The sequence below is a fragment of the Tamandua tetradactyla genome, chromosome 14 (assembly GCF_023851605.1).
Source record: "Tamandua tetradactyla isolate mTamTet1 chromosome 14, mTamTet1.pri, whole genome shotgun sequence".
NCBI classification, from domain to species: Eukaryota; Metazoa; Chordata; class Mammalia; order Pilosa; family Myrmecophagidae; genus Tamandua; species Tamandua tetradactyla.
Window position 1 is genome coordinate 80,365,045 of NC_135340.1, and position 21,109 is coordinate 80,386,153.

Genomic DNA, 21,109 nt, shown 5'->3' on the forward strand with positions numbered 1-21,109 from the left:
CCACTTCACCCTGGATCCATCCTTGGATGAAGGCATTTGGCTCACTTCTTTACACAATGTGCTTAAAACTCGCCACCTACCGAGGAAAAGGATCCCTTTACCCTCAGGGCTCCCTATTTTCACTGTTTTATTCTTTACCCTCTCTCCTTCTTTGTTTATTTTCTCAGCTAAGTTTCCTCACTCACTCTTCAAGGCTTCTCTCTCTCTCTCTTTCCAGCTCTTCCCATGTACCTTCCCAGCCTCAAAGCCTCACCCTGTTTATACTTCTGGCTTCTAAGGCTCTTCTCTGGGCCTCTGGTTGGAAACACCACTCTGTTGGCCTGGAAAGTAGAGCCCATATCTATGACTTTAAAGTTCCCTTGCCAAATCCACTCAAGGGCCCGAGTAAACCATCTCTTTTCCCTCTCCTTTCTCCCTGTGGTTCCTTCTCTGTCCTTCTCTACATCTATGAAGTCCCCTGTCCCATCTTGGCCATGGTTGGCAGAGGTAGGTGGTGGTAGTAAAGGTAGAGGGAGAACAGGCAATAAATGCAGGTATCTGGGCCAATTTTCTTGAGCTGGAGACCTTTAGGTAAGGATGGAGAAGGAAGACACCTCCAGTTCAGAGGGGGTGCTTCAGTATGATTTTCTGAGGTTCTGTTCACTAAATACCCCAAACTCAGGTTTTCCCCCAGAGTCATAGGTACCTGAGTTGAGGGAAATCAGATGGGGTGGCCCTAAAAGAAACCAAGCATCAGGTAAACCAGAAGTTTAATTAAAAAAATGAAAAAAATTACAATACAATGAGTTGGCAACCGTCTATCTTAGGAGGTTTGAATATATTGGTCAGCCTGATACCCTGACCACACGTGGGATCTGGGAGGTCACAGGATTGGTCCCTCACATCCCAAGATTCACTTTCCTCACTCACCCTGTTCCCATCGGGAAGGCGTCTGTTCTCCCTCCCCGCGAGGAAAGCTGCCTGAGTCTGGCCTTCAGCCCCATCCACCTCACCCACCCGAGGCCTTCTTTTTCCCTTGCCCCTCATAATGCCAGCCAAACTCTACCCATAGAGATAAAATGGTATCTCCTGCTTTCTTCAGATAGAAGCAAGAGATTTCTGGGCCCAGGGTTTCCCTTTACCCAACATTTGCCTCTCTTCTATTCACCCTGCCTGGTCCAGGAGAACTGCCTGGGTGGGCTTGGGCTCCCCTTCTGTCCAGCCCCTCAGATGATGTCACAAAACCCTCACTCCTCACACCCACACATGTAGGTCCAGATCCCGATGATGTCTGATTATGCTGTTTCCTTAAGTTCACACCCTCAGCCTAGGTTCTAAGGTTGGCAGTCAGGTGAAAGCTGGTTTCATGGAGAATTCAGAACTTTGGGAATGTTGGCGCCTCCTCCAGGCGAGAACACAGCTCCGAGGGGGATCTCAGCTCCCCTGAAAAGTCTTCTAAAACTTGCAGGCCCATCTGTCTTGCAAAGTGCTCGGGGATGCAGAACATCTGGGTGCTGGTAACAACCTGGGTCTAAGAGCTACACAGAAGGGGGCCCACTGGCCCAGGCCTCCCTGGAGGCCACAGAGAGCTGGACAGTTAGGACGTGCTGCTCCTCCTCCGGGGGTGGAGGGCTTTCCTCTTGGCGATGTCCTCCTCTGTGTCACTCTCACAATTCCTCTGGGAATAAAAAGCAAAGAGGCCCAAGGATTGGGATGGAGCCGGGCAACCTGGAATGACACACCCAGGTCAGGCAGGCCTGCTGCGTGCCCAGGGACCGGGAAACGGGGTCCTGGAGGTGAGAGGTAGGGGGTGGACAGTGTCAGATTAACCTCCTCGAGGCCTGCCCATGCTGTGAAAGACGGCCAGGCCAACTGTCTCGAGATCTTGTTTCCAAGAGGAAGAAAACACAGGATGTCTAGGGGGAACCAGGCACCAGGAGAAGCCAAACTTTAATAATAATGAAAATTCTGTCTGGTTCCCTTTGTGGCTGAAGATGTGGTACATGGTCTATGGGCTGAGAAGTCTCCTGAACTCAGCTTAGAGATAAGTGGGTTAGGGAGTGAGCCTCAGCAACCCCCCGCCCCCCAGCTCCAACGGCCCCTCTCCTCACCCCCTCTTCCTTAACTGGCTTAGATTTCACCGTCAGCAGAGTCTTGCCATGATTTTTTTCCCCAGGAAAATGACTTCTGAGCTCCATTTTTTATGAAAGAGGAAAAGAGTAAAGAGCTGTTCTTCGGCTGGTATGTGACTAAACTAGCGCCAAGTCAGCCTCTCTGGGCATTATACTGTTTTTACATTCAGGCCAAACCAATATAATCTAATTATCAGAATGTACAGTTGTAAAAGAAATAGTAATTCAGAAAGCCTTTAAGTGAGCCATAAAAAAGCCGCTGTCAAGTGTCCAATTTTAATGCTTCGTCAACATACAGATCTAACATTTTCTTTTTTTATATCTATTTTTTATCTTTTTATGAGTGAAATAGAGGGTCACAGAACAATCATGCATAAAATGCAAGATTCCCATATATCACTCTGTTATTAGGTAGGGGATGGACAGTGTCAGATTAACCTCCTCAAGGCCTGCCTATGCTGTGAAAAGAGGGCCAGGTGTGGAGCATTTATTATACTTGATGAAAGCATATTTTAAAAATTGCGCTATTAACTGTAATCCATGGTTTAACTTAGGGCTTGCTGTGTTGTGCCATTCCATGGATATTTTTTTAAACTTTCATTCTAGTACTGTACATACAACCTAAAATTTCTCCTTTTAACACACTCAAATATATAATCCAGAGCTGTTAATTACATTCACCATATATTTTTTTGTTTTCATATTTAAGGTTATAACCTTAAGGAGCTATAAAACAGACAGCTCGGACATCTTTTTCCACTTGTAGGGTGAGCCACTGAGTTGATGGTGCTGAGTATTTGCAGAAGCACAAAAATTAGGAAAGAAATTTACAATCTTTTCAGTTACTCTCTGGTCTTCTCTCCACATGGAATGTATTATATCAGGGTGACGGGGCCAGGGGCTCAGCCTGAGAGGCATGCCACTCTGCCTGCCATGCACGCTCCCAGGACCTTCTTCCCTTCCCCCGCTTTGAGCCAGCTGGCAATTCAAGGTCAACATCAGTTTTAGCCAAATCCATCCTGGACCAAACCCGACTATTACAATATAAATAACTCAAGCTCTGCTGAATAGCAACTTCTTCATATGAGTCAGAGCCAAAACAATAAAAAAAGTAAGCTGGGGGAAAAGTCCACCTGTCCTCAACAAGGATTTTCAGAGGGAAAGAAGTCCAGTCCCCTTTTATAGCAGAGGAAGAAACTGGTCAGAGAAGGGGCAGGGCTTGGCAAAAGCCACACAGTTGTTTCAGGCCTCTGGAGCCATCAAGTCCTGGACAACAGCAAGAATAAACAACTGGTCAGTCTAAAGAAAGATAATCCTGGGGGACAGGGGACGAAGGGGAAAGGGTGCAGGGGCTACGCTCCCTGGGGTATGGGACACCGAGAATCCCGAGGCTGCATGGGGCTGACTGCCCATGGGTTTCAGGCAGCTGCCCACCAGCCCCTTCCTGAGCAGGAGTCTGTGTCCTGACCCCTTAGCATCCCGGATACTGCTGGGCTCCCTTCACCACACTCAGCAAGCAGTGGGGAGGGGCTGTCCAGGGAACCCTGCCAACCGAAATGCCAATACTGGTGCTGCATTTTGAAATCTACAGGAGGATTTTAAACAATAACAACATCAATAATTGCTAATGCTCACCCAGCACTTATATGCCAGGCCCTATTCTAAGACTGTGTCATCATTTACTCTCCACAACTACGTGATGAGAAAGGGACTATTATTAATCCCATTTTACAAAAGAGAAAATTTTGCCACAGGGAGGTTAAGTCATTTCCCCAAGGTTACACAACTACTAAGCGGTGGATCTGAATCCGGGTGGTCTGAGGCTATACTCCTGACCGATGTATTTATATTGAAGCCTCTTGTTTTAAATGTACATAAAACTGTACCAAGCTAGTCAAATACAAATCATCACCCCAAATATTATCAATAACGGCGATCTAAGCAAAACAGTAAATATAAAAATTGAAAAAATAGAACGTAAACCTCCCATCCTAAAGCAGAGTTTGGATTATCAGAGGTAATTTTTAGGTTGGGGGGGGGCAGGGTCTCATTGCCTAGAGTTTTTGTGGTCCCCCGGGAGAACTCTTTGGAGAAAGGCTGGGGGTCGTGGGGGGGCAGCAGCCCCTCTGGAGGCCCACCAGAAAGGGATTCGAGAGCCTCCAGGAGCTCTTGCGGCCCCACTGAAGGCGGCCGGGCACTGCCCAGAAGTGCCTCTGAACACACACCTCAGCCTCCAGCGCAGACCAGCAGAATTGCTGGAAACACTCCAGACACCCGTGTCCGCGAGCCCCAGGCCGCCCAGAATCCAGCCCTTGAAGAGGGCCCCGTGTTTACCTCGTCCAGCCTCAGATGCACCTTCCTCATCAAGGAGCGAGTGAGATGGTTACACAAGGACACGATGCTGAAGGACAGCTGAGGGGAGGGAGAGAAAAAGAGCCACCAATGAGAGCAGGCACAGGCGTCCTGAGAAAGCCAGGGGGCCCTGGCGGCGGCGCTGGGGGGCTCCCTCCTGCCTCCACCCCCAAACCCCAACACACCTTCCACCGCCTGCGGACATACTGCTTCTTGAAGTTCTCCAGGTTGACCACGGACTCCCTGCGCACCATGGCTTGCTGGTTGTCCACCGGCTGAGGGACAAAGCGGAGAGTGGCGGCTGAGGCCGGGCCTTGCGTGGTGGCCACCCCAGTCTTCACAGAGCCGCGGCCACACGCCGCGCCGGAGCCACGCGCATGCGCTCAGGCCGCACAGCCACAGCTGTTCCGGAGATGCCCCAGGGTCCGGAGCTGATATTCCCACCGATAGACAGGCCGGCGGGGCTGGAGGCTTGGGGAAGCAGAATTGAACGTGGAGCCACTGGGTGGGAGGCCACCATGTGGTGGCAGTACGGGGACGCCCACGATGCACTGTGCTGGCTGTGGGTTTAGTAAAATGGATGGATGCCTTGTTGGCAAGCCAGGATATTAATGCTCCATAAAAAATAAAATGGTGAAAAGCTTGTGACTGACACTCCCTTACTCCAGCGTATGGGCAGATGAGTAAGAAAATAAAGACTAAGTAAATAATGGGGAATGGGGGAGAAGGGATATGAGATGTTTTGGGTGTTCTTTTTTTTTATTTTTATTTTTGGAGTAATGAAAATGTTCTAAAACTGGTGGTAGTGATGAATGCACAACTATATGATACTGTGAGCCATTGATTGTATAGTTTGGATGATCATGTGGTATGTGAACATATGTCAATAAGATTGCATATTAAATAAATAAATAAATGAATAAATGGAAGGAAACAAGAGCACTGAGAAGGGTTGAGAGGAAGTGGCATGTGCAGTTGCATTTCACAGCCTAGCAGTCAAGGCTTAGCCAAGCCTGGCATGGCTTCTCTGAGCCTCAGTTTCTGTAATATGGGGATATTAACACGGTGTGATGGTGTTTTTGTTAAGGATAGGCAGGCATGTTATGCACCTAGCCTATTGCTGCTCAAATAAATAGTAATAAAATTACTGTTAGCCTTCTTGCCTTCTCCACCCCTTCTTCACATCCCGCCTCCTCTGTAAAGGTAGGTTTTCTTAGATTAAGAGATCAAGAGACAGGTTTCAGGGATCCTGTGAACCTCCTGAAATGGTTTGCAAATTTTAATGTGTATGCTTGTACACAAATGTTCAAAGCAGCATTATTCATTATAGCCACAAAGTGGAAACAACCCAAACAGCCATCACCTGATGAATAAACAAAATGTGGTATATCCATAAAATGAAATATTATTCATCATAAAAAGGAATAAAGTACTGATATATGCTACAACATGGATGAACCTTGATAACATTATCCTAAATGAGAGAAGCCAGACACAAAAGACCATAAATTGTCTGATTCCATTTATATGAAATATTCAGAATAGACAAATCTATAGAGACAAAAAACAGATTAGTGGTTGCCAGGGGCAGGAGGAGGTAGGAATAGGTAATGACTGCTAAAGGACAAAGGGTTTCTTTTTGGGTGATGAAAATGTTCTGGGATTAGTGGTAATGGTTGTACAACCTTGTGAATATACCAAAAACCATTGAATTGTACACTTTAAAATGGTGAATTTTTATGGTGTGTGAATTATAGCTCAATAAAGAACAGTGTAGTGTATAAATGTACAGACATTTCTTCTGAGAAGAGTGGATGGCTTTCATTGATTCTCAAAGGACTCCATGACCTCAAGAAAATAAAGACCTGCCCAGGATGTTCTGAAATTTTTCTCTGTGCTCTGGCAGCCTCATCACTGCAGTGGCGCATTTGATGAATGCTGGGTGAGGTAGCTTGTTGACTCCCAAGAACTCATCTTGTGTCCTAATCACACCAGGAACAACCTCCCCTCTTGTTTATTTTTCACCCTGGTGTTGGGCACCAAATAGAAGCCAGCACATACTGCTGACCCATGCTGCTCTGGACTTAAAAGCTTCTGGCAGGAGGCCCTTTCTACGTCCCCACACCCTGCCCCATGGAAAGCCTCCAAGTATTTCAAAAGTCCAATTCAAATATGACCTCCTCCAAGACAATTTCTAAGATATACTGTCTCCCTCCCCAATATGAGTGCTCCTTGATGATATACAGCACCCGGCTTGGTCAACTGTGCAGAGGGAGTCGGGCTTCTACTGGAAAACAACTTGAAGGCATAGAAAGAAGCTCTGTGGTCAGGCTGCAGGAAGGAGACTGCCTGCAATATGGATGGGAAGGGGAGAGGAAGTCTCTAGAACTGGAACAGAGTGATTTGGGCTTAAAGAATGCAGGAGGAAAAAGAGAGGAGGGGAGGGAGGAAGGCAGAGAGAGAGCAGAGAAGAGAAAAGGATGAGGGCTTTGAGAGCAGTATCAGACCATGCCCATTTCTCAACCACTTGTCACCTCCTCTGAAGCACCAACCTGCAAGTCCAGCCCTGGAAGTAGGTCCCACCTGGAAGGGAGATGCAAAAGGACACACAGTCCCCAATCTGTGTTGAGGACCAGGACTGTTACTTCCCTCAAAACCTTCCAGCAATTTCCCAAGTGCACTTGACAGGACCCAAGGAGCTCATGGAGACCTCGAAGGCCTGGCTTCTTCTTCAGCCTGACTTCCTACCTTTCTCATGTCTATTCAGCTCCCACCACTCATCTACTTGCTGTTCTCAGGTTCTCTGCATTCGCTTAAAGCATTGTTTACCTATATACTTTATTACTTTGTTCAGGTCTTTGCTCAAATGTCCCCTCCTTAGGGAGGCTTCCTTGACTGCTCCTTTGCTGCATGTGTCACTCCTGACACCTCAGTATTTATTTATTGGTTTATTGTTTGTACCCTCCCCTGCACCTCCCAGTTCCTAGAATCTCCTTCCCAGGATAATTAGTCCCCTGCCTCCCCAACCAGCAAAAATATTTCTATCTCTAACCACTGGTATACAAAGAAGACAATTCACATTCAGGCATAAATGACCTCCAAACCTAACCCTTGCTGGGGGCACTTATATTATAGATGGTAAGTTTGATGAGGTGGAATTAGTAGACTCTGAGAGGAAGGGACCTCTTTTTGTCCACTTGCTGGCACCCTCACTCAGGAGTGGTATGGACACTTTGGCTGAACCTCATGACCAGAAGGTCAGCATGCACATGAGGGGAGTTCCATTAACAAGAACCCCATCTTCCAAGTGGCCCAACAGCACCAGTCACTCAGCAGAGGAGCCCAACTAAATGTTAGGTGGGACCATTCCCAGATGCCACTAATGGGAGACAATGGGATTACTTCTAGGGCCGTGTCTATATGCTACACACAACAGTATAAACCCCGAGGAGGAGGCCCCATGGGCTATAAATCTGCCTGGCTGGCCTCTCTGGTTGCTAAGAGGGCACTAAATGCTGACACTGTCTTCTCAGGAAGTCTGAGTCACAAAGATGTAAATTCTGCTGCAGAAACTGTTCCCAGAAGGAATGTGGCACTAACATTTTTGATTAAATTGGGCGTGGGGAGAGGGGGGCGTGGGAAGGGGGAAGCTATGTTCTGCCTTCTCCTGACCCCCCCCCCCCTTTGCAAACAAATGGTGCCACCTTTGGGCCTTGTGGTCCATCGGGGACACCAGAGAGCCTGAACAATTCTGACCAGTCTCCTAGGAGCGTATCTGGTGTCTAGGAAAAATGTTGGGAAGGGAGGCAAGAAGACAGAAAGCTGTGGCTAAAGTCAGGCTTTGTTTATGCAGATGCAAATGTCTTTGAAAAAAATCCGATAGACCAGTTCATCCACAGAAGCGGGGATGAAGCAGCCATCCTACCAGGCACAAGAAAAGAAAGCTCCCTGGCTTTACAGAGGAGGTGTCCTCAGAGGATTTTCTGTTGCCGGCCTCCTGCAGTAACTGGACAGACTGCAACATTGCAAATCTCTGCCTGTGCCATTTCTCCAGCCCCATCCTCCACGGAAAGCCAAGGTCACCTAAGCACCCACTTCTCTTTCCTGTCCAGAACCGTTTCTCTGGGTCTTGCCTTTTCAACCCACTTAAGTGAGTCTCGAAATGCACCACCACCACCTCTCCTTTCTGTTGACTGTCTAGATAGCTAAAGCCTGGGTGCTGCTGGCTTCACCCCTGTTTTCCCAGGAAAGAAACATGTGAGGCTTATGGTGCCCAAGTCTCTGCCTCCTTATAAATGGGTGGGGAGAACTACGATAGGCTGTGTGTCTGTACATTATTTCCTTTAGTGAATACAGTGAAAAGAGGCAGAAATGCCCCTTTCCCTGCCTGGTCTAGTCTTACTTTTCTGAGTTACTGATCATCATGTATGCACACAACCTTTTAATTCTCTTCTCTGGGAGCTTCCAGTTTTCCGAGCAATTTTTTGGTCCTCAGGAAAAGCTTTAAACATCTTCCTTGGTGCACAGCGGCGTGTGTGGGAGCCATGGGCAGACTCGCATGGGGCTCAGGCAAGGATCCTGAAAATAAACAGCTGCCCCCTTGCAAGCCTCCGTCCTCAGGCCTGTGTCCGAGTGTCTACCAGGGCAGATCTTTAGCTCAGGTTCTGAAGAAGACCTTACTGCAGCCACGAGCAGCAATGAGTGCTTCTAATGCAGACGATGTGGCCACAAGGCACTGGAATGCTGTACTGGGGAAGGCCGTGGTCGTGGAATGGGAAGCTGTGGCAGAGGTTTCCTGTTTGTTTTCTCATCTCTCCCAGACATTTGTTATCGCTGTGGTGAGTCTGGTCTTCTTGGCAAGGATTGTGCCCTTCGGGAGGATGCCTGCTGGAACTGCAGTAGAGGTGACCACGCTGCCAGGGACTGCAAGGAGCCCAACAGAGCGCAAAAGCTGAGCCGCTATGGCAGTGGCAAACCAGGCCGGCTGGCTCGTGGCTGTGACCATGCAGATGAGCAGAAGTGCTCTTTCTGTGCAGAATTTGGACACATTCAAAAAGATGGCACCAAGGGAAGTGCTACGAGTCTGGTGAAACTGGTGTGGCCATCAACTGTAGCAAGGTGAGTGAAGGCATCTGTTACCCCTATGGCGAGCCAGGGCACCTTGCACGGGAATGCACAATGGAGGCTACAGCTTAATTATTTTCCTTTGGCGCCCCTCCTTTTTCTGATTGATGACCAAAGGCTGGGAGATAGAGGCTACTCCCAGGCCAGTGAGCATTACTTGCCGTGTGAAAGGAGGAAAGGGGTGGGAAAAAATAGAATTTCTGCATTTGGCTACAAAAAAAAAGTTAATGTTTAGTTTGGTAGAGGTGTTACATATAATGCTTTGTTAAAGAACCCCCTTTCTGTGCCACTGGTGAATAGGAATTAATGAATGGGAAGAGTTGAGTCTGACCAGTAAGCCCATTCTGGGTTTCTTGAATATGTTCCCATGTAGGAGGTAAAACCAATTCTGGAAGCATCTATGAATTTCGATAAATAACTTTAATTTTGGCAAAGCGTTGGCCTTGGATTGTTTGACTTCAGTATCTATTAAATAACATCAAGTAACATCTGTATCAGGCCCTCCATAGAGCATACAGTTGAGTGGGAGTAAACAAAATAAAAAGATAAATATGCTGTGCAAGAGAGAAATCAAGATAAAAGCCTAAACAGGAACAACTTCATCACAGCATCAATGTTGGATATACAGATTGTGATGGCAAAGGTTTAGAACACATTTCTCTCAAAGACCAAATCTAAAATCCAGAGTAAATATCGATGCTCAGAGTTAGCATAATTTGGAGCTCTTCAGGAATTGCACAGAAATGCATTTTCGCTGAAACCAAGATGTTATTTTTGTACACTTATATCACTTAGACAACGTGCTTCATTTGCTGTAATCAGTTTTTAAAAGTCAGATGGAAAAAGCAAGTGAAGTTCTATAAAATAGAAATGTAATTTTAGACTATCCAATAAAGCTAGAGGAGGAAGGGTAAAAAAGAAAAGTTTTTCTTTCCATACTATTACAGAAGACAAAAGACTTGAGAGGCAGGACAGCCAAATACCATCTGTGGACTGTGTTTAGATTCTGATTTGAACAAACCAAATGGAACAGGGCACCTTTGACAGTGTGGAAATGCGTATCCAGATGATATTAAGGAATTATTCATTTCGTCAGGAATAATAATGGCACAGCAGTTATATTAAAAAGAAAAATGTCCTTATCAGAGATTCATGCTGAAGATTTTATGAAATAAATAAGTTTCTGATGCTTGCTTTAAGATACACACACACATACACACACAGATAGTGGGGGGAGATGGATGAAAGATGATTGCCCATGACTTGATTAAGGTGGGTAATTGCTACATGGAGATTCATTATATTATTCTTTATACTTACGTACAAGTGTTGAAGTTTTTCCATAACAAAAGTTAAAAACAAAAACCTCTTTCTTTTTAATCTCCACTCAACAGTTCCAAGTTCCTCACCCCAATTTGGGCTCATACCCCACGAAGTGGAGGGGAGGTGAGAAGATTCGGGAGGTAGGACCGTCCCTGGGAAGGCTTCTGCTCTCTGCCGTCCCTCTTACCTTTTCTCAATCAGAATTCATCTCTCTCCTGTTTTCAGGAATATTAGGTACCTCTGTCTCATTAGTCATCATTGCTTTTCCCAGCAATCATCTGGTTCAGTCCCAGAAACCGAGTCCTTTATTCAGAGGTTGCCTTGTCTTTATCTATCATTGCCCACCCCCGCGCCCCCTCCCCCCCAGAGCTGGAGCACAATCAGTGTTTGCTCAACTGAACTGACCCCTCCGCTCCCTCTGCTTTCTGAATATGCCCACGGCTGGGTCTCCTCGCTTACATAAAGAGTCTCCCCGGGCCAAGAGTCACATGGACAGACGGGAAAAGGCCATTCAGCTCCACAGACATTTACGGAAGGCTGACGTGGGTGAGACCTGGGCACATGGCCACCTCTGGCACGGGCAGACGGCCCTATGTGATCAAGTGAGACATCTTCATAATCGCCTGGCTGGGGGGACATGTCTGGGTCTCATGGAGGAGACTCTGGCTTCTCCTGTCATTATTACTCTGCCCCATCCCTTCACCGCCAGCTTTTGCATGATCATCCGTTAGACAACCATCCCCACCTTTCCCTTCGCAGAGTCTGTAATCATATGCCATGTACATCTGCCTCAGAGCAGGGACAGGCTACTGCCTTCCCCAAGTGCTCCAGCTTGAATCACTGTACAGGAAGGTGGCACTCACTGCCCCTTCCATCCCAAACAGCCCACGGTGGTGTTTGAAGAGCCCAGGGGTCGATCTGTAATTCCCAGCCTGGTGAATTAAAAATCCTTGGTGATGGCAGAAGGACTGGCCCACAGAGCAGTCTCCCAACACTTCCTCCCTCGAGGTCCTAGCTAGACATTCCACTCTCAGCTCTCCATCCGTCCTGTCAGGGTCTCCCCCTCCCTGCCCTTGACTGCACTGTTAAAATGCCAGCTGCCAGGCATGGGGAGAACTTAGTTAAGATGGTTCTCTTGCTGGGCATCCCCTGACACCACACGTCCAGAGGCCTCATCAGGCTCCCCTTGGTCAAAGGAGAATGGGAGGAGGGGAGCCAAGAGATAGATTTTCCCAAAAGACTTGGAGGGGGAGGGTGGTTTCTCAGTTCGCTTGGATTTGTCTTTAGAAGCTCTTTGTACAGAAAAGAAATCTTTTATGAAACATCTAAATGAGTAGTTGCCAATGACTGGATGTGAACTATTCCACTACTGTGAAGAACTAGAAGCTCTGGAGCTAACTAGCTGGGAGACTTCAGACAAGTCGCAACCTGTAAATAGGGGTGTCAGGTGGTTCACCTCTGAGGACCCTCCCATGATTGTAAAATAATCATGTTTCCCTCTCTTTTCCCAGTCTCCTGAAGCCAAATCTTTACCAACATGTCTCTCTTCTACTGCATTTTATTTTGACCATGACAAGAACCTTTGCTCTGTGGTGCTCAGTCAATGGCTTTGTCTCCTTACCTGGTTGTATGTATCTGCTGACACAGCCATAGGGACCTTTAATATATTCAGTGTCTTAAGTGAGTATTCAACTTCCTGTAACAGGCAGGTATGTCCTTGGAGAGGTTGTAGGTGGGTCATTTGTCCCAATTCTCCCAGTTAAGGCATAGGAAACAGGGCTGTTACCGTCTTCCATGACTTCCAAGATGCACATTTTCAGCTTTCTGAAATCAGCATGCAGCTTCCAATCTATGGCCTGCATTATGTCGGTCTGGAGTGAAATGCAGGTGTTTCCAGAGCAGACCACACTTACTTCAGCAACCAGCTGGGGCCAACCAGCCTTAGCTTGTTTCACATTAGATTTTCTTTTGGCTCACACTAATAGTGTGAAAGCAAACCCGAGTACCGCTGTCCTGGGCTCTTGTTCTTAGGTGAGGATTTTTCATCCTTTGACCCAGGGTCTAGGTTGAGACACAGACGTCTTGCCTTCCTTTTCTGTGTGGTGGCTGTATTTCCCATTTACACTGTCACTGAGAGTGCCACCCCCAGCTCTATGTGGGGTTCTCCTATTGGACACCGTTTGGGGTTTTTTTTTCCCCTTTCTTTGTGGTACATAAAAGAATGATGCTTCTTATAATCATGGGTCCCTAAATTTAACACCAAAATACTGTTACAAATATATATGATATTTGAGATGATCCACCAAGTTAATAGAAAAGGAGATACCATTTTGAGGAAATGGTTTCATGGGATCAAAATCTCATGTTTTATCCTAAACCACTTCCTGTCTGCATTGCTCCCTGGACATTTCCTCTCAATTATCTTGCACTGTTGACTAGTTGGGACCCCTTTGCTGGCTTCCCAGGACTCTTGGGACAAAGGCAGAGCTCTTTAAATGGCCAAAGTCCTGCAAGGTTGGGCCTTGCCTTTGCTCCAGCCTCAATTCTACCACACTCTTATTGGTTCTCTTCCTTTCCAGGTTTCTTTCTGTCCTTGTATTGTCAGCTTCCATGTCCCCTCCTTGCTTAATGCCTCTGTGAGGAAATCTTCTTTTTCCAGGGTATGCTTAGCTCATCTCAGCTGCATCACCACCTCAGGGACACCTTCCCTGGCCAGATCAAACCTCCACTGTAGGCTCTTGTGGTGCTGCATACTTCTCTTTCATACCATATGTCACAGCTTTAGGGTTAGCTCCTTCAGCATAGGCAGATTTAGCTTTCTGTGATCCTTGATTCATGTCTGAATCCTTTGCTGGACGGTGAACATCACGAAGGCAGGGAACATGTCTGTTTTTACTCAACATTGTATCACCAGCTCCAAGCGGGGCACCAGGCAGTTGGTAGATGCTCAATGAGTATTTGCGAATGGATGAACAGATGAATCCATAAGCAGAAGCTAAACTCCTAGAGGACATGGAAGTCAGGGGAAGCAGAAAGAGCAATGGACTTGTCATTGGAAGGCCATTTGCCACTCTTTGATATGACCTGGGCAGATCAAAACCTCTAACTATCTCCTCCTCTTTATATTGGAAATAATATTTACCCCACTTATTCCACTAGGGTGTTCTATGAGACTGCCCCCCACCCCAAACCTCTAGCACAGAGAGGGGCCCATCCTCTATGTGCTGTTCATACAAGTCAGGGCGACCAGATTGTATGGTCCTTGGGGAAGTGTGCTCTAAGTTTTGGGTCAAAGGGACCACTGAGTTCTGTGCTTTCTAATCTTTTTGCTCAGCCTCCTCAAAAACTCTCCTGGAGTTTCTCAGACCTTTCAAGGACCAAAGCCCTAGGTGCATAAGAAAAGGAAACTTCTTGTTGAGTACCTTTTGGTCTTCATTCTTCACACAAAGTTGGGGCCCTTGGTCAGAAGGGGGGAAGGGTGGAAAAGAGTGGAGAAGGTGCTACCCCCTCCCTCCTGCTGTGCCTTCTGACAGGAGCAGAGTAGGTAAGAGCAGTGAACCATGCTTTCTGAGGACATAATTCTTGGGGTAACTGCCTGAAGTTATAAGGCTTTCTACCTACACCTGGCTGAATACACAAAGTGGTTTACTTTGCCCACACGATCTGAATTTTATTACTAAGGTGAATGCTAATATCCAACGTCCATATCCCCATCTGAGAATCGGCCAACCTGGGTTCCTGTTTCATTTGTTTCAACTACCCATGAGCAATCCTGAGTCACTTTCTCTCTCCAGGTCAAGTTTCTCATCTGTCACATGGAAGTTAATAATAATCAGAATAACAACAATCATACCACCCACCTCCCTATCTCATAGATTCCTTTTAAGGATCCAGTGCAGTCAAAGACATCCAGTGCTTGAAAAATGACGAGTCAATGCAAATGAAAGGTAATATTATTTTGTGCATTTTGAATCCCTGCTTCAGCAGCAGGAAAGCACCAAACCGACTTACTGTTAATCTAAGTCAACTCAAATACTGCCTAAGATCTGCAATCCATAAGGTGTGTTTAGTTGAGAAATGAGATGTGAACAAACCCATCATCTCAAATTAATTATCAAATATCTCCCCCGAGCTGGCGTTTCTCCCTCTGGAGAAGGGTACACCAAGGCTTTCCACCAAGGGGTATTCATTCCCTAATTGTTTTAAAAGCACAGCTGCCCTGCCAGTGCCCTCTGCAGAAAACCAGGTTAGTGAGGGACGGTGCAGAATGAATAATTAAATAGCACCAAATCTGGATCGGTGGAGGGGTTCCAGGCTCTGCTACAAACACACCCTCCCTTGCAGGATAATCTAAGCTGGATGTCCCGGCAGGGCAGCTGAGAGCATGCTTTTGCAAAACATCCAGGGTACATTACTGACTGGATTCTGGAGCTCAGAGCTTCAGGTTGGCCAGAGCTTCCCGGCTGCATGATCTATTGAGCAGCTCTGTCAGGGATTCACTGGCATCCTGGTGGAACACGGAGCCCAGGCCATCTATGCTCCTGCTCTCCAGGTGGATGCTGCCCACCAGATCCTGGATCCACTGTAGGTCGGCTGAGAGCTCCTGCCTCAAAGCTTCAAACTGCATCTGCAGATGGTCCAGTTTCCTGCCCACAGTTCCAAGGCTGGACCCTGTGGCCTGGACGTCTTCTCGCAGGAGCTTCTTCAGGGACTCCATCTTGCGGAACTCGTACCTGAGCTGGGACAGGTCGTGCCGGACGCTTTCATTCTCCTCTCGGTACCATGCCTCCTTCTCATTGTAGATGGAGACCAGGGTCTCCACATCGTCCTGGAGGGCATCGTGGGCCCCAGCCAGGGCGCAGCACCCCTGCTCCACCAGAACCATGTCCTCTACCACTCGGGCAAAACGCTCGAAGTTGACATAGGTGTTATTGGGTGGCATGCTTGAGTGGCATTTGAGGGTGTACTCTCTCAGGCGTTTGGTTTTCAGCTGGGTAGGCTCTGTCTTCCGCTGTTCAGGGGCCCTGACTTCTCCTTTCAACTGGTGGGTGGTCAGACAGAAGAACCACAGCGTTACCTCCACGCATGCCCCAAAGGCCAGTGAGCGGTGCAGGCAGAAGGCGCATGCAGCAGGCCATGGGGAGGATCAAGGTGGGACAAGCACCCCCACAGAACAGAAGAAAGGTGGAGGAGTGTGGGGGTGCTGCCTGCATGCTCACTTCAGGGCAGGGTGGTCCGAGGCTATTAGAGGGTCTCCACATGCATAGCATTTAATGGGTGCTCACGCAGACAAGCAGGCTGGAGCCACAATCCTGTGGACATCCACTCCAGGGTTGGAGCCCACCAGGTCATGCCTGGCAGAGGGAGAATGGGGGGGCTGTCCTCCCTCCTTCAGGACAGTCAGCTCCCTAGCCCTTGGCAACAGTCAGCAGGCTGAGCAGGGAGACAGCCCAAGACAGTCCCTAGCTCTGTGCTTTAGGCCCAACCCCAGATATAGAGAGCCCTGGGCCTTCCCCAGTCTTTGAGAGGTAGACAGATATGACCTCCTCCCTGCTCTCTACCTCCATAGACCTCTATCCCTTCTTATCTGCACCACCTACAGATTCACAGAACTGGAAGGAAACCCAGTTCACCCCCTCCGCCTTCTCACGTAACACTTGAGGAGAATGGGAAGTCAGATGATGTCCCTGGGAGTGCACAGACATCTGTGAACAGAGTTAGGGCGAGAAGCCTGGTTTCCTGGTCCCTACTCTCCCAAAGAGCTTTTCACTAGACCAGGCTGGAGACCCTCTGAAAAATCAAACTCTAGAAGCTCACCATTTTGCTCCCTCTGCCCCCACAGAAAGAACAGAATTGACCTAACAGAGTGGCTGCCTCTCTTACCCCCAGGACTGTGTCTCAAAACCCTGTTTTGAGGCCTGGAGGGCACCGAAGAAGCTGGGTAAGAGGTTTGGGCATATCCTTTAATCAGAGCCCCCTAAATCACAAAGGAGCCTCTACAAAGCAGGATTCTTAATTGCCATTGATCTCTCTCTACAAACTGGCCAATTCTGATTTCTGCTTTGAGAAGCGACGATGACATTTACATCCTCTGACAAAGAATGCTTTATAAGATCGCCCCAAAGAAAAGGGGTTTCAATTGAGGTTTGTTAGGGTTTTCATTTTATAAGCACTCGAATCTGTGAAAGACAAACTAGCATAAATTGTTTGAACAAACACAAATGTTTGCCCTCCCCTCTCCCACTAGCTTTCATCTGTGCCCTGAAAGTCAGTAGATCAAGCAAAGGCCTTTGTAGGAGCTCCCTGTGTGTGGCCACCCCCAGCCAGCCCTGGAGATGGAGTTGGGACCCGCCTGCTCATCTGAAATCGTCGCGCCCTTACCATGATCCAGGGGTGCCTGAGAGCCTCTTGGATTGTGAGCCGCCTCCTGCAGCAAGGATCAGAAAACAGTGATGCTCTATGAGGACAGAAGTTGAGAACAATTGTCTCTGTTCTTATTTTTTTAGTCCTGCATTTGGGCCTTCTTTGATTGCTGTCATCAAACTCGTATAATGGGGGAGTACAGTGGTGGAGAGAAGCTTGGGGAGATGACTGTATTCCCTGTGCTCTAGGAAAATCCCTGGGCAGAGTGATCTTACATAACTCCTACTGTCAGTACCCAAGTTGAAGGGCTCAACGCCACTTCATAGGAGAGTCCTAAATGTTCTATTGCGCTTCCTTTCCTGAAGAATCCTCCACACTCTGGTTCTCCACTGCTAAACCTCGAGTCTCTGTTTTTTTCTGTTTGCCTCCCTGATGCATTCTCTCTCCTCTGCTGCTCTGAGACCAGGTAGGATGCCCCTACCGAGCACTGCCATTGATCTGGGAAATCAGGGACCCTGTACTTTAGAGGACTCCACTCTGGTTGTCTCTGTGGAATTGATAGGACATGAGTTTCTAGAATTGGTGCCGTACCTTCCCCACCCCCTCATCTAGGCCATGCTATGGGCACCCGGAACCCTCCTATTCCCTGCCGGTCTCCTTTGAGCTCCACAGCCATGGGGCTCATCCTGGGCTCCAAGGAAGGGGGAGGATTAGCTCGTCTCCTAGTGCTCTTCTCCCACTGAACCTGTATGGATTCTTCTGGGTCTGCCTCATCTCTCCCCATCCCCATCTGAATTGGTTTGAAAACCCTGCCACTTTCTTTTCAAATCCTAGTTCAGGTGCTTTGGCACAGACTGCAAAAGGTAATGAGCCCTAGGAATCTCAGGCTGATTTCCAGACACACACACACACACACACACACACACACACACACACACACGGTTATTTGCATTTCATTAGGAAAAGAAAGGAGAAAGACTTGAGCAAATAAGATGAATGCCAAGTCTCAGCCAGTCCATGCTTCTCAGCACCTGCCCTGATTAGACTATGTGGTGCAGATGACAGCGTGTGGCAAAGCCAGGACAAATTGCAGACTGATACTCCCTTGGGAGAGGCAGGGGGAGAGAGAGAAGAGGCTCAGTATCTGGGAAGCCAATTTCCTTTCTCTGTCCTCTTACCGGGTCTCTTTAACCAGAAGTTTCCGAATGAAGTCCTTGGCCAGCTCACTGGTCTGGCTGAAGAATTCCTCGTCAAAGTCATAACTCACTGCGGTGATATTTGCCAGTGTTTCCTGCTTTGTATCTCCCAGGAAAGGGGACGCACCACTTAGGCTGAGCATAACAGAAAAGGAACCACATGACTGTGGGAAGGTAGATGGAAATGGGGGTGATGGACTTGGGGAACTCTGACCTTCACTGGTGCATGGGGATGGGAGGTTCCCAGAAACGCAGGTTGTGCCCTTAGGGAGTCAGTCAGCACAGCCTTTTCAATTGAGTCCAATTTACTACACTTTTACGGAGATCCAACTAAGAACCCAGCAGAGATAAACCGTGACTTCAAGGGACTCAAAAGCTGAAGGAGAGAAAAACAGAGACATGGCTGTCTGTAGTCCCCAGAAAAACAAAGTAGGGTATAGTGGAAGGTCAAATGCCTGGGGAAGCACAGGAAAGAAGAGGGCCCAGTGCAGGTTTTCTGGTAGGGATAATATTTGCATCCATTGCTTCTGGAAGAATGGAGAAGTTGTCAGCAGTTACAGGAGATGGAAGGATTAGATTGAGCAAGCCTGAGAGGTACTGAAATAGATGGGCCAATAGAGACTGGCAGGGTTTGTGGAAGGATGTAGAGGATGTATCATACAAATAGTGGCACCAAATCTGACATCTACCCTGATTCCAGTTGCTCATGGGATACCTCCACCTGGATGTCCTACTCTCCCAGAACTCATGGTGTCCGAACTTCCCTCCATGAACTTCCTGTCTCAATTAATGACATCACTTAACAAACATGCCCAGGCTAGAAACACAGGAGTACACTTTGACTCTTCTTTCCCTTTCCTCACCACATCTAATTGGCCAACAAATCTTGTTGAACCCATTCACGGAATATCTCTTGAATGTCATCCCTACTGCCACTTTATTAGCACGGCAGCAGTAAAGTGCATTGGAAAAAAATTGATATCGACAATACTGGGTTTGAATCCCAGCTCTGCCGCTCATTGGCTGTGCAAACCTAGGTAAACTACTCAACCTCTCTGAGCTCAGGGGCACAATGATTACCGTGAAGAATAAATGAGAGAGCTCATGTATATGAAATGCTCTGTGCAATTATTGGTAAAACACCAAGAACCTTCTATGACTCTCTGTTCCCTATAGGCTCACTTCTACACCCCTGGCAATGCATTTAAGACCCTCAGAAGTTGGTCCCTACCACATGTTCTCTACATTCCAACCATACTTAGCATGCTCACTGTTACTTTCTTCATTCTGTTTCCTCAGCCAACACAGCCTTCCCTCCCTCTCTACCGGGAGAATTAACATCATTTCTCACAGCCCATTTCTAATCCCTCACCCTCTTCCAGTAAAATCAGTGGCTCCCTTATCTGTGCCTCACAGAGGTGTGTCCACACCTCCAGCATCACCTTAGCCCCACTGGATGAGAGTCAGCTGTATAGGTGTCTCTCCCAGAGTCAGGGAGCTCCAGGCAAGCAGGGCAATATCCCCTTCGTACTAGTATCCTGACCGCCGGGCACAGGCCCCACCACAGAGCAGGCACTTAGCAACATTGTGCTGAATTTCAAATGAGCCACGAGAAGACCGTGTGCCCTGCACATGCTGGGATTCCTTAATATTCCAATATGGAAACCAGAATTCAGAAGAAATCAAGATTTCAAGAGCCAATGTCTGAATATTCTGGCTCCGATCTGGAAAGTTAGATCAACGATTCTCAGCCCTCTCTTTGCATCACATTCAGCTGGAGCTTTAAAAAAATACTGATGCCCTGACACCATATGGAGCAATTCTGATTTACTAGATCTATGATGGGGTCTGGGTCACAGTAGTTATGAAAAGCTCTAATGTGCAGCCTGGGTTGTGGGCTCTGGAGCAGCTCCAGGAGTTCAACACATCATGCAGAGCTTTCCATCAGAGTGCTGCTGGGAGAATCTGAGAACTGGTTTGCAGGGTGTTGAAACAACGATCTCCTCAGCTGCTGAGGGCTGGCACCCCTTGCCCTTCTGGCTGTGGGCAGACTCAGCACCCACAAGAACATGATTTGCAAGTGTGCCATTAGTGAAAAAAGTGGGGAGGCACTGATGGAATGGACAATTCCTGATTCACCAAGCAAGTGCCAGAAACGGCAGTAGGAAATTTGCACACACATGCTCAGTTATTCTCTGTGGCAGGGAGTTTGTGATTCCTATTTTTCTGATGAGGAAAACAGGCCTGGAGGTGAAGTACCTGCCCAAGGTCATAGAGAAGGTAATGGGTAGAGTTGTCTAAGTCCAACTCTAGTAACACACTATACAACAGGGCTATGCAGAAATCTCTGCTCGGCAATTTAATACTCCTAGGACAGGAAGGAGAGACTGGCAGGGTGGGGGTGGGGGTGGGGGCTGGGGAAAAGGGGAGATGGGGAGGAAAGGAGGAGAGAGAGTGCAAGAGGAAGAAAAATGCCTGTGGGGAAAGGAAGGGAAGAGAGAGAAGAGGCAGGATCAGGGAAGGTGTCACTGACTTCCGAACTCTCCCAAGGCTCAGCCTGGGTGAGGCTGGACAGCTGATCCCTGGGCACAGTAGGGCTGCAGGATAGAGAAGGATGGAGGGCCCGAGGCTGCCCTCCTA

General features: G+C 47.8%; 1 protein-coding gene and 1 pseudogene across 5 annotated transcripts in view; one reads left to right on the plus strand and one right to left on the minus strand.

Annotated features, from left to right (window-relative positions):
* DAPK2 (death associated protein kinase 2) overlaps positions 1-21,109 on the minus strand; it is a 157,654-nt gene that overhangs the window by 25,209 nt on the left and 111,336 nt on the right. For 3 of the 5 annotated variants that reach the window (XM_077128164.1, XM_077128168.1, XM_077128167.1), the window contains 3 exons: positions 18,452-18,604; positions 17,292-17,337; positions 5,562-15,951 (listed from right to left, as the gene is read on the minus strand). In XM_077128164.1, the coding sequence (XP_076984279.1) occupies positions 15,343-15,951; positions 17,292-17,337; positions 18,452-18,604 (808 nt within the window). In that variant the 3' untranslated portion in view covers positions 5,562-15,342. Of the gene's footprint in view, positions 1-732; positions 1,658-4,445; positions 4,524-4,648; positions 4,739-5,561; positions 15,952-17,291; positions 17,338-18,451; positions 18,605-21,109 lie in introns of those variants that run through there. The other 2 variants (XM_077128165.1, XM_077128166.1) reach the window with 2 other exon arrangements.
* LOC143656540 (CCHC-type zinc finger nucleic acid binding protein pseudogene) lies at positions 4,841-9,793 on the plus strand (annotated as a pseudogene).